Raw genomic sequence first — 16,651 nt, 5'->3', positions numbered from 1 at the left:
AGATGTATGTCTCATTTCTCTTGGATATAGACCTACTATTGGAATTGCTGCATCATATGGTCACTCTGTGTTTGACTTTTTGAGGAGCTGCCAGAATGTTTTCCAAAGGACTCGCTATTTTACACTGTCACCAACAGTGTGTGAGGGTTCTGCTTTCTCCATATTCTGTTCACCACTTATTATCTGCTTTTTTATCATAGCCATTTTATTTTATTTTATGAATTTATTGATTTTGGCCGCACCGTGCGGCTTGCAGAATTTTAGTTCCCCGACCAGGGATCGAACCCAGGCCCACGGCAGTAAAAGCACCGAGTCCTAACTGAGGCAGGAGATAGATGGGCCCCAAGCTGAGCAGCTGGAGTCTGTCCCCTGTGGACAGATACTCCAAGATAGAGATAATGGCAAAAGCAAAGAGGAGTTGAGCCTGTCCAGATAAAAGATAGAGACCACATATTCCTAATTCTCGAAGTCAAGGAGACCTTCCCAACTACATACGTGCAGAAAGCCTTCTTGGGGGCCTAAAAGGGAGGCGGCACCACCCCATAGTAAGTGATGTCAACCTACCCATAAGCCTCTTCACTAGAATCCACCTTGGCTAAGAGATGCGTGCGCACACAGGGGAGGACCCTGAGATAAACCAAATACGGACTCAGAACCAGGCAAAGCAAGATGATTGGCCAGAGGAAATCTGGAAGAAATGTCCCATATAAGTGATTCAAACTACCACGAGGGCGCGACCCTTTCTCTGAGTCTGCCCACGTGTGCCTATTCACACGTACTCTTTTAGGTCCTAATAAACGCTTTACTTGTTTCAGTACTTTCTGTCTCTTTGTGGAAATTCATTTCTACAAAGCTGATGGGCCAGGGCCCTTGTCACTGGCCACTGACCCTCATGGTCTAGTGGCTAGGATTCAGCACTCTCACTGCCACAGCCTGACGTCAATCTCTAGCTGGGGAACTGAGATCCTGCCTCAAGCCGCTGCAGGCTGAGGCCACCCTGGACCACCAGGGAATTCTCAATCATAGCCATTTTAGTAGGTGTAAAGTACACTCTCAATGTTTTGATTTTGCTTTTGGCTAATGATGGAGAGCATCTTTTCTTGTACATATTGGCCATTTGTATATCTTCTTTGCAGAAATATCTAATCAGATCTGTTGCCCATTTTTTAACTGGGTTATGTCTTTTGTCATCAATGCTTTAAGTGTCATATCTAAGAAGGTTTTGCTTAACCCAAGATCATGCAGGTTTACTCCTATATTTTCTTCTAAGAATTTTATAGTTTTAGCATATACAGTTAGGTTTGTGATCCATTTTTGATTAATTTTTGTATATGGTGCAAGGTAGGGGTCCAATTTCATTATAGGCATTTGAATATCCAGTGGTCCCAGCACCGTTTATTGAAAGGACTGTCCTTTCTTCATTGAATTTTCTTGGCCCCTATTTTGAAATCAATGTGAAGATTTACTTCCGGATTTTCAATTCTATCCCATTGATCTATATGTGTATTCTTATGCCTGTACCACAGTCTTGATTACTGTAGCTTTGTAGCAAGTTTTGAAATTGGAAAGTGTAAGCCCTCCAACTTTGTTCCTCTTTTCAACATTGTTTTGGCTCTTCTGGTGTGAGGAAGAACACTCCTGTGTGTGTCTCCTCTACTCTCAATACCTACTTCACTACACTACTTCACTGCTGATACCAGATATGTAGGCTGTCCAAACATCAAGAAATTTTGCAACACCAGGTAGGTGTCCTACAATGTAACTCAACTCTGCCACTATCTACCTACAGATAGCACCCTATCCCACAGGTTAAGGATTTAGTCTTACAAGGTTTTAGTCTTACAAGACTGCCCTCACTTCCACTTCAGATGCCTATTGCATGTCCAGGTTGTTACCTGCACTTCTGACTGATGGGCTATAAATCAGAGGTTCCCACAGTCTACTCTGTAGCTTTGATTTAATTTGCTAGAGCAGCTCACAGAATTCAAAGAAACATTTACTTATGTTTAAACTGTTATTATAAAAGATGTTATATAGGACAGAGGGTGAGGTCTAGAAGGGCTCTAGACACAGGAACCTCTGTCCCCATGGAACTGGGATGTGCTACCCTCCCAGCATGTGAAGGCCCCATTCACCAACCGGAAGAATCATCAAATGTTGTTCAAGAGATTTCATAGAGCTTGATCTCCAGCCCTCTCCCCTTTACCTTCCCTGAGGTCAGTGTGTGGGGCTGAAAGTTCTAATCATTTAATAACTGGGTTTTTCTGGTGACCAGCCCCATCCTGAGGCCATCTATGGCCCCCAACCTAAATCACCTTATTAGCATAAATTCAGGTATGCTCAAAAGGAGCTTCTTATAAATTACAAAAAACACTCCTATCATTCAAACATTCTGGGGGTTTTAGAAACTTTTTAGGAATGGGACAGGAACAAAGACCAAATACATTTCTTACTATACCACATCTGGGGTCCTTAGAACTTCCAGATGAACTTCAGAATAACCTTGGTGATTTATGCAAAGACATCAGTTGAGATTTTGATAGGGAAGTGTGTTGAATCTGCAGAGCATTTGGGGGACTATTGCCACCTTTATAATAAGTTTTTTGATCCGTGAACACGGAATGCCTTTCCATTTATTTATGTCTTCTTTAATATCTTTCAACAATGTTTTTTAGTGTTCGGAATGTAGGTTTTGCACTTCTTTTGGTAAGTTTACTTCTAAGTATTTTGTTCTTCTTGATGCTATTCTAATACATCACATTATTTTTAAACCTACTTTAACATCTCTGAAATTGTGATGTCTTACAATCAAGAGTATTTTAGTGTAATGCCTTCAACTGGAAGCAATTTTTTTATCTTGGTGGACATAAATGTGACTTACAATCAATAGCTTCTTAGATTCAATACCATATAGCACCAAATGTGAAATGTCTGTGAAACGTTGAAGTGGAAATGAAAAATAAGCATTTGGGTATATTAATTTGGAATCAGAAGAGAGGTCTGAACTGGCGATAGAAATATGGGGTCATATGAAGTTTATTATTTAAAGCCACAACTTTTCCCTTTGGGCTAAGCGGGTAGAGAAGACAAGAGAATCCACCTCGCAGCCCTGAGAAATCTCAACAAGTAGAAGTTGAGCAGAGGAAGAAGAGCCAGCAAAGGTAACATTTCTGTTTTGAGTCTATCATTGTCATTATTGCTGTTGTTATTATTTGTCACTAGATGCAAGGACCTATAGGGGCAGGAAATCGCCTCCTTTGCCTCCTTTGTTCTCCAATGAACCCTTGAGCTGAGCACTGCACTACTTTTTTTTTTTTTTCCACACCGCGTGGCTTGTGGAATCTTAGCGCCCCGACCAAGGACTGAACCCAGGCTGGGCCCTCGGCAGTGAAAGCACCTAAACACTGGACCACCAGGGAATTCCCAGCACTTCACTACATTTAGATATTAACCTACATGCCACAGATAAATCTATGTTTATCTGAGAAAGAATATATTGACTAACCACCAGCTCTTTCACCCCTGAAAATCTGACATGAATACAAATAAATAAATAAGTCTTTCAGGTCTTCGAAGCAGTATTATAATCTGATTGTGATTGGAATAGAAAATAGGCACAGGCTTACTGCATATTAACCTAGAGTAACTGTCTCAGGCAGAAGAGGAAAAACAGTCAGTAGAAGTACTGTAGCATTCACGATTAAAAACATAACTATGTATAAAAATTTTTCCAAGGAGTTCATATCCCATTCGCTGTCACATTTCTATAACATAAGTAGGACACCAGCTGGTAGTTATGCGAATTCATCTGCCTTTCATTTACTGTTTGTCACTTCACAGGTGTTGAATCTTATTCATTCCTTCTTTCATTTTTTTCCCTTTGTATTTTAAATGCCCTAACCATCATATAAAGTTACCATAATACCATATCCTCTATTGTGGTTCTCTACCAGGGGAGATTTTGACCCAAGAGGACATTGGGCAATGTCTGGAGACATTTTCAGTTGTCACAACTGGAGATGAAGTGCTACTGACCTCAAGAGGGTAGAAGGACAGGGATGTTGCTAAACATCTTACAGTCCCTAGGACAGCCCCCATAACAAAGAATTATCCAGCCCAAAATGTGATTAGTACCAAGGTTCAGAAATTTTACCAATGGGGATAAGTTTATATGTACATGAAATTTTTAGGGGCAAAGTCCATAGCATTTACCAATTTCTTGAAAGTGGTATAACTCAAAAATTTAAGAAACACTGGTTTTAATGAATATTTCATCTAGGCCTTGGTATGAATGAATATTTCATCTAGGCCTTGGTAACAAGTGACATATTAACCCTATTTCACAACAGAAATCACCTTTCTAGTTAAAAAGACTTATCTTTGCCAATCAGATTTCCCTACCCCTTTCTGTTGTCCAATCTCATTCATGGCTAGACAAACACAGATTTCCTGTCTTTAGGTTTTCCAAGTACCACATCCACCTCCTATTAGCCAGGTTAATATAGTTATTATGGTTATGGTGACTACTAATAATTAAGCTATGGTTTCATGAAATGTCACTATAAGTCCTGCTTTCTTTTCAATCCCTGCCATGTTTCAATTCCTGCTTTCTTTTCAATTCCTACCATGTTTCATACGCTGCTAAGCACTGGGTATATAGTGGTGAAAATGAGCTTACAACTGAATACTGGAGAGATATTAATAAAATTTGAACATGTAACTTAAAACTGCAATACGGAAGGGAGGGCGTGAAAAGTGAAGGCGAGAGGAACTGAAATGAGGTTGAAAAGGAAGGACTGAACAACCAGATCGTTGTCGTGTGCCACCCAAATGCAATAAGCAGTTAACCCCTTCCTGGCTATTTTAAACAATTTGGCGATACACATACACCAGTCCAGAAAACTTGCGATGTACTTACGTTCAACTAACATTTTCTGGGGCACTGACGGGCAAATTTGGGAGAGCGGAGGCTATGGGTCAAGGTGGGACAGTCACATGCAAGACCCTCCTTTGTTGTTTTATCTGTAGTTCTAATTACAAACCAATGTGTGCTGGGGGGCGGGGGAGGGAAGGTTAAGAAAAAGCCAACGTCTAAACATGCTGCCCTTTCCAGATAAACATTTAATAATCGTTACAATCGCCATCACTCTTGATTCTGATATTGGAAATTAGCTGTCGTGGCCTATAAATCAAGACCAAAAAACCCACAACTTAACCATTTCCCTAAGTATTAACAACTCAGTATATTGTTGAGTAGTCAGCCTGAAACGGTCAGGGGGGCCTAGCCGGCAATTTTCAGTGAGACAGTCAGGCGTGAATCTTGAACTCACTAAAACCCCCAGAATGGTCAAATAACTGAGGTTTCCATGGGAACGAGGTAAAAGGTAGGTGGTGAGAGAACAAAGGCCGCGCGTCCCAGTTCAGGGCCTCCCGGCCCGCCGGCCGCACTGGGGGCGGAAGCGGCGGTGTGCCAGGGTGGCGGGCTCCGGGGTCGGGGACCCACACCACCGCGGCGCTGGCGCCCCTCTCCGGGATCCTCCCCAGGCCGGGGCACAGGAGGACGCCGCCGAGACTGGAAGCTCGTGAGAGGGGACGCAGGGGTCGAAGCCTGGCCGCCGCCCCAGTGAGTGAGCAAGCGACTTGTGAATCACACTGCGAGCCGTCACCCGCCAGGACCGAGATCACGCGGCTCCTAGGGCCGGCTGAAGCCGCCCAGATGGAGCACGCAAGAGAACGGGGAGGCGGTGCGCCGGGACAGAGCGCGACGTCCCCTGCTGTTCCAGTCTCTGAGGGGCCACCGTCCCCGCCAGGCCCCGCCCCCTCTCGCTTATGTAATAGGGGCGCGCTGCCATTGGCCCGCGCGACCGGAAGAGGCGCAGGCGCGCGAGCGGGTGGGGGCGGAGGGAGGCCGCGGCAGGAAGGTCGGTGGGCGGGGGCTGCGCTGAGCAGGCTACGCTGGGGCGACTGGGAGAGCTGTGCGGCGTGCGCGAGCACGAGGTGTAGTGGCCTCCCCCTAGGCTGAGGCGGCGGCGGGCGCGCGCGGCGGCGGGTGCGAGGCGCGGGCTGTTGTGCTCCCGGCTCTCCCCTTTCCCCTCCTTGGCGGGTGGAGGAGGCCGAAGCGGTACTGGGCGCGCTGCGCTCCCCTTCCTCTCCCTCCGGCCACCTCCCCCGGCCCTCTCGCGCTGCGCGGTTTCTCCGACGCAAGACTGTCCCGGCCCGGGTGAGCGGCTGTGGGGCGGTGCTGACGCCGCAGGACTCCTGGGAGCCGGGTGGGGGCCCTGCCGGCGGGGTCGGCGGGGACCGTGGGGGGTCATCGCGGGTCGCGAGGGGCCGCCGGCCTGCCCCGCCTCCCTGGGGGCGGCCGAGCCCGTCCGGTCCCGGCGCGGGCCGCGGAAGGACGGGAAGCTCGGGCGTCTGCCAGGCCCTGCAGGTGGCCGGGTCGCAGGCCGGCCGCGGCGGCGGAGCGGTAACCCGCCGGCGACAGCAGCTGGTCGGTTTCTCGAGGCTGGGGCTCCCTGTGGCCGAAGGGGCCGGGTTTCGGGCAGCCGAGGCCTCCAGGAGGCGCGTCTCGGGCCGGGGTCCGTGAGGAGTGGCGGGTAGGTAGGGGTTGTGTGGCTCTGGGTGGCAGAAGAGAGGAGGGAGCTCTCCCAGGCGGGAGAGGCCGGTTTGGGAAGGAAGGCGCGCTGGGCTGCAGCTGGGCTCACCGAAGTGCTGGGTGAAATAGACCTCACTGCTGGTGCTTTCATCCTCTCTCCTCTGCAAAAGGGATGTATTTAAAAGGCTAGGGTCAGAATGTTGGTCACTGCTTGGGCCTCTTCGTTTTAGATGCTTGTGGAGAATGATCCTACTTCTTGGATCCAAAATCTATTTCTCTCTTACTCGTTTGTTTTGGTTTTAAGAGGATCTTTGGGACAGTGCTTACTTGTTGCCTCCTGTAAGAGCTCCTCATTTTGGAAGAACTCCTTATTCCCTCTACTGCTTCCCTCTTTGGAGCCCCCTCAGAAGACCATACAAAATAAGAGTTATATTAAAAGCCAGCTTTTAGGTACTTATAAAGGACTTCTTGCTCCTCCGTTTGTTGCATTTAGTCAAGGAGAAGTTATGCTTGGTTACGCTTAGATCTTGTAGAAAACTCAGCTGGCTTGAGAGTAAGTCCTAAGTCGAGCTGTCCAAAAGCAGGTGGTTTGGTCGTTTGCATTTCTGCTTTCAGAAAGGAAATCAGTGCAGCGTGTTGCTAGAACTTAGGGGCCTACCTCAGGCGTTTAGACTGATTCAGTTTCCCTTACCTGGTGTTTTCTGTTTTAAAAATAAGAACAAGCAACCACAGTCTTCTATTTATTAAAACTTCTATGGCTTTTTGTTACTTTTGTTAGATGACAATGAAAATGGGTTAAATGTATTGTTAATGTTATATTTGAGGAGAAATGGTAACTGAAAAAGTTAAAAATAATGTGTATCTAATGGCATTGCTTTCTACAGATCACTGCATGAAAATGTTATCAAAATAGCTAATAACTTCTAGATATCAAAGAAACATCTAGAATTAGTAGCTTACCATTTTATAAGGTTTTTTTCCAATGTAAAACAATTAAGAGGTTACCCACACAGTGTATTAACATACGTAGCATAGCATACATCGTGTGGAAGAGTTCAGATCTATGAGAGAACTGAAGTATTCTAACATAAGGTATTGATACTAAGGCATTGAGACATTAAGAATGCTATAAACATTAGGATGCATAAAGATTGAATACCTATCATCCAAATAATACAAAAGTATCCAAATCTGTTTCCATGGAATTGGTTTGTAAGCGTGCCATAAATAGACTTTAAAAAAAATCATTTCAGCTTGGAATTAATAAGAATTTGGTTTTTAAAAAATAACAAATGATAGTCTTCAAGGGCTAAGACGTCTGGTAATATTTACCTTTATTTGGTGAGAATGGGGTTCTTATATTAGGCTAGCATACTAAACATTTTTGTAATTTGTTAAAATATTCAGCCAGCTTCCTAGAAAAGGATTGATCCTTCTTTATATTTTGACTTCTGGTTCAGTGTTTAATGCTAGTGGGAACTCGTCCAATTGATGTGTTTATTTTTTCAGTTTCCCTTTTTCTTTTTGGGAGAAGCTCAGGTGTTTTAATGAAATGCTTTGACCTCATACCTGTTAACTAGTTAAGGTTCCAGTCAGAAAAAGCTAGCACTGTTTTCTGGTGAAGTTATAGATCCTTTGTGTGTTCATGTCCTGCAATGACTTAAAAGTTTAAAATTTAATTGCAGTGCTAGTCAAAACTATCCATAGGAATTCTCCTTAGATCCTATTTTAAAGTATTTAAAAAGCAGCTGAGACTCATTATAGACCTTTTATGAACAGATTTAACTTGTGTTGTCTTAAAGGAGTCTTCAATTTTAATGAAAAAATAAAAGTAGTTCTTTTCCCTTAATTTTTAACCCATGTTCATTTCAGATAATCAGTAGTAAAAAGTGGTATCTTTCATTTTTGTAAAGGTACCCTTAATCTTATTTAATAATTTGTCCAGCAATCCTATGAATACCATTTTTTTTTTTTTAAGAAGGAATAGCACAGTAGTTTCATGAAACCTGAGTATTTAAGAGAACGGTTTCCATTGCTCATATGAGCTCCTTTAGAGACATTAGATGACAGCTTTTATTTCTCTTAAAGTTGTAAGAATCTCAGGTCACACAGTGAATAGTGGAAGGGGAGAGTACCTTTGCAAAATGATCAGACAAATGATTGAGGAAGGGGCTAAACTGTTTCTGGTAAACTTTTGAAGATTACATATAAGAAAGTGTACAATTCTTAGGTGTATAGCTCAGTGAATTTTTACAAGTGAATCAACCTGTATAACCATTACCTAGATCAAGACACAGAACATTATCAGTACCCCAAAAATCCCCCTCATGCCCTTTCTTCCCAGCGTTACTTCATGGATTAGTTTTGCCTGTTTTGAACTTTATACAACAATATGTTCTTTGTATCTGGCTTCTTTCCTTAATGCTGAGATATAACTATGTTGTTTAACAATAGTTTCTTCTCTTTGAGTGCTGCATAGTATTCCATTGTAGAAACCTGCTACAAGTTATGTATCCATCTTACTAGTAGTAGGCATTTGGATTGTTTCCAGTTTTAGAAACAGTGTACCTGCACTTCTGTTGAATATATACCAAGAGTGGAATTGTGAGATTATAGAGTAGACGACTAGTTTTCTACAGTGGTTATATCAATTTATCCTCTAGTAGCATTGTATATGAGAGTTCGTAACTCTGAGAGTGTTATCATACTTAGATTTCACTTTAATGCCTCAACTTCTGTTTTTAGATATGGCTCGTGGACAGCAGAAGATTCAGTCTCAGCAGAAAAATGCCAAAAAGCAAGCTGGACAAAAGAAGAAACAAGGACATGACCAAAAGGCTGCTGCCAAAGCTGCCTTAATATATACCTGCACTGTCTGTAGGGTAAGGGAAATTGAAAGACAGCTTTCTCGTGGACAGTTCTTTCATTAGAGATTGGTTTGTATAGGTTAAAATTTTGCAAACATGGCGAGATAAGTGCTTTACTTGAAATAGGAGATTTGAGAACTGGTTGTGTTAGGAACCCGTCTTCATTTATCTGTTCAACAATTTTATATATATACGTATATATACATATATACACACACACATATATATGCTTTTTGTTGTTGTTGTTCACGCCGTGCAGCATGCAGGGTCTTAGTTCCCTGACCAGGGATTGGACCTGTGCCCCCTGCAGTGGAAGTGTGGAGTCCTAACCATTGGACCGCCAGAGGAGTCCCAACAATTACATGTTTTGGATAGCTCCTTTGGCCAGGCACAGTTCTCTTGGTGTTAGTGAAAAGGAGTGAACAAAGCAAAATCCGTTTCCTCATGGAGAATAAAGATGTCTTCTTAAGGGCAACACTTTGAACTTTAAAAAAGGTCAGATTTACATTCTTAATTTAGAGCTATGTAATATACCTCTGGTTATATTAATTGTTTTTTTTTTTCTTCGCTACATTCATAGTTATGATGTCTGCAAAACTAAATAGAGTATATTCACATTGAGAGCTTTTACTAGAATTAATGTGTTTTATTAGATTTGAAGAATAATCATAACAGCTGCTATTGAGTGCTGACCAGGTGCCAGACACTGATCGAAGTGTTTTACATGCATGAGCCCATTAATTCACATAACAACCCTATGGCATAAAGTACTTTTATTCTCATTTTACGGGAGAGTAAATTGAGTCATGGGGACTGAATAACTTGTGCAGGGTCACCCAGCTAGTATGCAGAAAAGCTAGGATCTAAACCCAGGAGGTCCAGCTCCAGAGCCCACCTTTTAGACCACTATACCACACTGCCTTAAAGAAGTTTTTCTTAAATTCCAAGCCAGGGTCTCTTTTTTGCCTGTTTGTTCAAGCTCACTACCCTTGAAGTTAGTGAATAAAAGTGCCAAAGGAAAAGTGCATAGTGAGGTTGATCCAGTTACAAGAAACTTTTTTTGTTCCCCCCAAAGCCCTATGCCTAGGTAGAATTGGTAGTAGGGATGGGAAGGGATCTTGATAAGACTTGATTCCTGGACTAAAGTTTATCATTTATTGAAGTCATTACTGATGAAATAGAAGTTCCTAACTACATAAAAGTTCTCATTAATCTAAGAGAGGAAATCTATTACGTTAAATAACCTGTTCATAGTGAGCTTTGATATACTCAAAATAATAAAATTGAGCAGCTTCAGATTCTGTTTGGAAAGAGGCAAGGTAAAAGTAAATTTCGCTAAATTACTAATGAAGAAATACCTTGACCTAAAAGTATTAGAGTAGCTCATATACTTAAAAACTCAAAACAACAAAAAATGTTTATTTCATGTTTTGTCTAATGTAATGTGCTAAAGAATAATTGAAGGTCCTTGCCTAGGTAAGTCAGTATCGTGTAGTATTTGAGATCTGAAGTACCTAGTGCTAGGTTAACCATAGGTATTGGACAAATTAATCTCTAGGTTTTAGTTTCCTTAGCACATAAAATGAGGATAGTAGGACCTGATTTAAGATTACTGGAAGGGGGCTTCCCTGGTGGCGCAGTGGTTGAGAGTCCGCCTGCCAATTCAGGGGACACGGGTTTGTGCCCCGGTCCAGGAAGATCCCACATGCCGTGGAGCGGCTGGGCCCATGAGCCATGGCCGCTGAGCCTGCGCGTCCAGAGCCTGTGCTCTGCAACGGGAGAGGCCACAACGGTGAGAGGCCCGTGTACCACAAAAAAAAAAAAAAAAAAATCACTGGAAGGTTCTATGAGAATTTTGGTAACATGCTTAACATAATGTGTTTGGTAAATGTTACCTATTGTTTACTGTTAATCAGATAAGAATACTTCATTCTGTGTGACCCTTTATATGTGAAATGTGGGAATATGCTAGGAATTTCTTTGTTACAGGGTCCTTTTTCATATGCCAGCCATTAAGTTATAGGAATTTAAAAGTGTTTTGCAATAGTTGTCAACCGTGAGTAGTCTCAGGACTTTAAAAGTTAGCACATTTTTATTTCATGAATCAGGTCTAACTCTTCTTTTTTGCACAATTTTTTAAATTAGACACAAATGCCAGACCCTAAGACCTTCAAGCAGCACTTTGAGAGCAAGCATCCTAAGACTCCACTTCCTCCAGAATTAGCTGATGTTCAGGCATAAAGTTGTTTACAGGTAATTGACCTTTTCTTCTTTTCGTTCGTTAATGGCAGGGCTGTATACGAGAGCAGAATTATCTTCTGTAATTGTAAAATTGATTTCTGTCTTCTAGCTGAGACTTCATTACTGAAGTTAATGTTTAACTTTACAATTGTTAAAAGTCCATTTTCCCAGACCATATCCTTTCAGTGCCTTTGAAACATCCACGTTTTTAACCACTGTAGGCAAAAATGGCATGAGGTGATGCTGGCCCACTCTGGTCCAAGAATGGAAGAAAGTTTTCAGTTTAAAGAAAATAACTATTATAAAGGTATTTGAGGGTCTTGCTCCCAGAAAGGATGCAGACCAAAGTTTATGAGTGCTTTTTTGCAGGTATTTTACTTAGAATGCTTAGTAGAGCTTCTGAGTACATTAAAATGTAAGGCAAAATGTAGGCATTCACTGTATAAACTAGGTAGTTGCTTGAAAATAATCAGTTTATACTTTGTGTGGTTGGATTTTTTTTTCTAAATGGTGGTGATGGTATATGCATGAGTATTATTTTTAAAGTAAATCATCAAAGATCTGTTTATAAAAATTTAGCTGACAGATCTATCAGACTAACTTCGTAGCTTAGGCATGTTGTGCTTTTTTTTTTTGAATTTTATTTATTTTTTTATACAGCAGGTTCTTATTAGTTATCTGTTTTGTACATGTTAGTGTATATATGTCAATTCCAATCTCCCAATTCATCCTGTGCTTTTTTTTAAAGACATTTGAAATGCATATAAATCACATTTGTGTAATGCTTACGTTCACCGAAAATCTTGCTTATGTTTTGTAGGTGAATTCGTGACACCTTTGACTCTTCTCCTGTCTCAGACCTTAGGTAACAAACCTGCAGCTGCTTTTCTAACAAACTGTTGATCAGCAAAAATAAAGGGGCTACAGAAACATTCATTTTTATGCTGTTCCCTTTTGGGCTTCATGCAAAGACAATTCTGTGTAAATGTACAGTTGACTCTGATTTGGAAATCTGAAAATCAGTCCATCCTTGTTATAAAAAATTTTTTTACAATTGTAATTATATTGATGTTCATATTGTATAAAATAACTCATTTAATAAAGTAGTACTTTGATTTTACAACATCACAGGATAAATGGTTCTAGAAATTCTGTTCTAACTTTCTACATTATTTGCCTTATAAAAATCTAATGAATTCATCAGCTAGAATTGCAAGCGCAATTCTTATCTCCCTTTCTAAGTTCAGGGGCATGTTCATAGTTAAACTAGAGCAGACTCATTCATGAAATCTGTGCACACGATTTTATTGGCAGCTGCTGGCCTAGGTGAAGAATGACTTACCTGCTGCCTTAGTATATTGCAATCATGTGTCATTTTCCCCTCTGATTGTTTCTTGTGATTGAGGTTGGAATATTTAAACTTGCTGTGTGACCTGGCTATACCTGCCAGCCAGGTCTAGCTTGTAGATAACTGATAAATTCCTTAAAGTGGTTGGATTGTCAGTCAGCCCATCTGAAAAATTAGGTTCTGAAGTATATGCCACAATGAAGTAATTAGCCTACTGTTCAATACAAAATATGATGGAACATATGTGAACTGGTAAAGATCTATCTTTTATAAATTATACTTGACTCTTTGAAAATGGTTCAAGTTCTTTCATTTGAAATTGAAATATAATTTTCAAAGGAGTTTTTGGAAGTTAATAACAATTTGGCCAATTTATGAATGGATTTTGCATTAACAGAAAGATTGGAATGGCTTGTGACTGGGTTAATTCCCAGAACCTTCTCCTTCCTTTCCTTTTTAAGTGAGTAGTTGATTTTTACTTTGTTCTGGTTCCTAAAATCAAAGGCTGTGTACAGTATGACTTCCGTCTGAACTAGAAAAATATTAAAATAGGCCAATATCCACATTTTTTTGGCTCTAAGGATGGGGAAGTGGGTTGGTTCCGATGAATGAGGTAAATGCTACCCAGTTAAAACAGACTAATTTGGGTTTCTTCTAATTTGCTTTTGCCAACTATTAATACAAGTGAAACCGCTGTAACTCAGTTTAAATTTTAAAGTTGATAGAATAGGAAGAACACTCAAATATTTACTGGTAATTGCTTAGAGCCGCAAATCTGATCCTGCGGATTACAAAGTGCATTCCCTCTTTCTGCTGTAACTCATCACTGCATTTGTTTTGTAACTGTACATATTTTGCCCGCCTTGTTTGTCTTCACTGTAAGTTTAAAATAAGATATTTCCAAGGAAAAGCTTCAGTGGTGATAGTTCCTTAGTAACTCCTATTATACTCTTACTTTAAAAATAGTCATTTTTTTCATGTATTTGATTTCCTCAGTTTCAGATTTATTATTTGTTAATTCCCAATATGTTGGTTACCAGAACATTAGAGTTGGCCTAATTGCTTATAGTGGTTATTAACAGAAGTTCTGGTTAAATTACAATTTAAAAGTTTTTAAAAGTGCTTTGAGCATATGTATGTTTATGTTAGTAACAAATCATTTAAAAACCTTTTACAAGTTTTGGATTAATTTTTGTTTTATTTGTTTTATTGACTAATTCAGAATAAAAGCTTTATGTTCTTATATTTAACCCTTTTTTTATAAGCAGCTGAGGACAGCATATTTAACTTTAGATCTCAGTGATAGGGAGATGGCTGCATTGATGTAGCATAAGACATTAATTCTTTCATGCGAGAATTATTAGTGCAGTCCCCATTTTTTGTGTTCGGCTTAAATCGGTGTAAGGGGAAGATTACAATTTTTAAACATCCTCATTAATTTGAAGATTCTTTAACAGATCACAGCAAAGTTCATTATAAAACTGTTATGGTGTCTTCAAAGACTTGATAAAATACACAGAATTGCTCCTTTTGTATTCTGTATTGCCATTAGTTGCCAAAAGGAACGGGGTTAAGATTAAACTTGTTTCCATTCTCCTTCGTATGCATCTACATCCCCATGTTTAACTGACACACTGGGGGCTCAGTTGTGTGCTGTAATGTCTTATTAAAGAAGATATTAAAGAAAACTAAATTAGTCTAATTTCTTCTACATTTTAGGAAATTTTTATATTGCCTTTTCCCATTTTTTTTTTCATTTTTCAATTTAGAATTGTCTCTTGAGTGTAGAACTTGGTAGTTCTAAGGGTGGCAAGAGATTTCTTTCATTTCTCAAGGTTTTCCCTTTAGTCTTATCTGTTTGAGGTCTATAGAATACTTCTTAAGAATAAAAGGAAAAACGTTGCTTAGAACCTTGCTATATAAATAAGTGTAAGCTGTTGGAAGGGGGAAGTAATTAGCTACTAATATAAAAATAATACTAAAACAAAAAATGCTTAGATCAGTTAATTGAATTGAATGGATGGATAAGTCCTTAAAGACATTGACTCAGATTTGAGATAACACTTTTGGTTTTATATTAAGATACTGTAGAGCTAATTAATCATATCATACTGGGATGTATGTAGCATGAATAAGATAGGCTTTACCAACATTACTATTTTACCCCCCCAAATCTTTGTTTTTCATTTTTTAAATATGTGGAATATACTGTACCTGTTTTAAAATGTGGTTAATGTAGAGGCCTTTTTCTATAATACAGTGATCGATCACAGTCCAAACTATAACTGACATACATTTAAGCCTATGAATCGGCATTCATTCATTTGTGCTAGAATTTTCGTTTTGGGGGTAGTTTTTGGTCTGGTTTAGTTTTGGTCACAGATAATATACTTTTTAGAGTGTATTGCAATGAAGATCAACACTAGGGGGTTGTGTTTACTGTGACTTTACATTCTGAGATCTTTCAGGCTAGCCTAATTTTATCTGTTAAAGTTTCAGAAAAACCTTAAGTGCTCCCAATGTGAAGATTTAATAAAACATCTGTCTGCTTGGCTGAGAAAATAGATGTTTTATTAATGAAAGTACAACCTGTCTTTATTAATTGTGGATTACCATATGAAACTGAAAATTAAATATCTTCTATTTTAAATGTTCTTTGGCTAAGCTGTTTACTAAGTTACCATATTTTTGGAGTTTTTTTGTTTGTTTTTGTTTTTGAACAGCCATTCTTTAGCTCCAGCTTTTCTGTGCGTAATATGGCTGCAAATTTAAAATCTGCACATATACAAACAGACTTCAGTCATTTATTTCTATCCATATGGGCATATCTATATTGTGAAGTAATTATGTTAAAAATCATATTCCTTTCTAATCATTTTTTAATTTATGAGCATCATTGTTCCTTTACATGATATTAATACTAATGGCTTAGGGTTTTGTAGACATAAGTACCTCACTTTATCACTACCTTCTGCCTTGTAAAATTCAGAATGGGACTTGCATTTTGGATTCTATTTTATTAAAATTTTAATTAGAAAATAGGCCATCATAATATTTCCTCTATAACGGTGTAACAGTGTTTCTCATAATGAGGTCTATAGCTAAGGTGACCATACCCATACATCCTGGTTTGCCAAAGATCACTTTGGCGTAAATATTGATTTAATATTAATTGATATTTAATATCAAAGTAATGTTATTTATAAGGTATCTCATAAATCTTAATATTGCCTCTTTTTATCACACGTGTCATCAGTTTATAAGGTCACCTGTGTAGAACAGCTGAAGTCATTTTTTTGGCCACACCGCACGGTTTGCGGGATCTTAGTTCCCTGACCAGGGATTGAACCCAGGCCCACTGCAGTGAAAGCACTGAGTGCTAACCACTGGACCGCCAGGGAAATCCCTGAAGTGCTTTTTTTTTTATAACAACACCTTTTGTTAATTAATTAATTTATTTTTGCTGTGTTGGGTCTTTGTTTCTGTGCGAGGGCTTTCTCTAGTTGTGGCAAGCGGGGGCCGCTCTTCATCACGGTGCGCGGGCCTCTCACTATCACGGCCTCTCTTGTTGCGGAGCACAGGCTCCAGACCGCGCAGGCT

The 16,651-nt window shown here is 40.0% G+C and overlaps 1 protein-coding gene across 4 annotated transcripts; it reads left to right on the top strand.

Moving 5' to 3' along the window:
• Positions 1-5,485: 5,485 nt before the first annotated feature.
• On the top strand, positions 5,486-14,294 carry ZNF706 (zinc finger protein 706). 4 transcript variants are annotated; one of them, XM_059995002.1, is made up of 4 exons: positions 5,486-5,623; positions 9,341-9,477; positions 11,608-11,715; positions 12,524-14,294. In XM_059995002.1, exons 2-3 carry the CDS (start codon positions 9,343-9,345, stop codon positions 11,701-11,703), a joined length of 231 nt encoding a protein of 76 aa, XP_059850985.1. In that variant the 5' UTR covers positions 5,486-5,623; positions 9,341-9,342; the 3' UTR covers positions 11,704-11,715; positions 12,524-14,294. The 4 variants fall into 4 exon arrangements, with proteins under 4 accessions (XP_059850985.1, XP_059850983.1, XP_059850982.1 ...); XM_059995000.1 differs by lacking the exon at positions 5,486-5,623 and adding an exon at positions 5,922-5,997; XM_059994999.1 differs by lacking the exon at positions 5,486-5,623 and adding an exon at positions 6,007-6,220.
• Positions 14,295-16,651: the final 2,357 nt, after the last annotated feature.

This window comes from Delphinus delphis, chromosome 17, assembly GCF_949987515.2.
Source record: "Delphinus delphis chromosome 17, mDelDel1.2, whole genome shotgun sequence".
Lineage (NCBI taxonomy): Eukaryota > Metazoa > Chordata > Mammalia > Artiodactyla > Delphinidae > Delphinus > Delphinus delphis.
The sequence above is the reverse complement of the archived record's forward strand: the minus strand, read 5'-3'. Positions and strand labels throughout refer to the sequence as shown.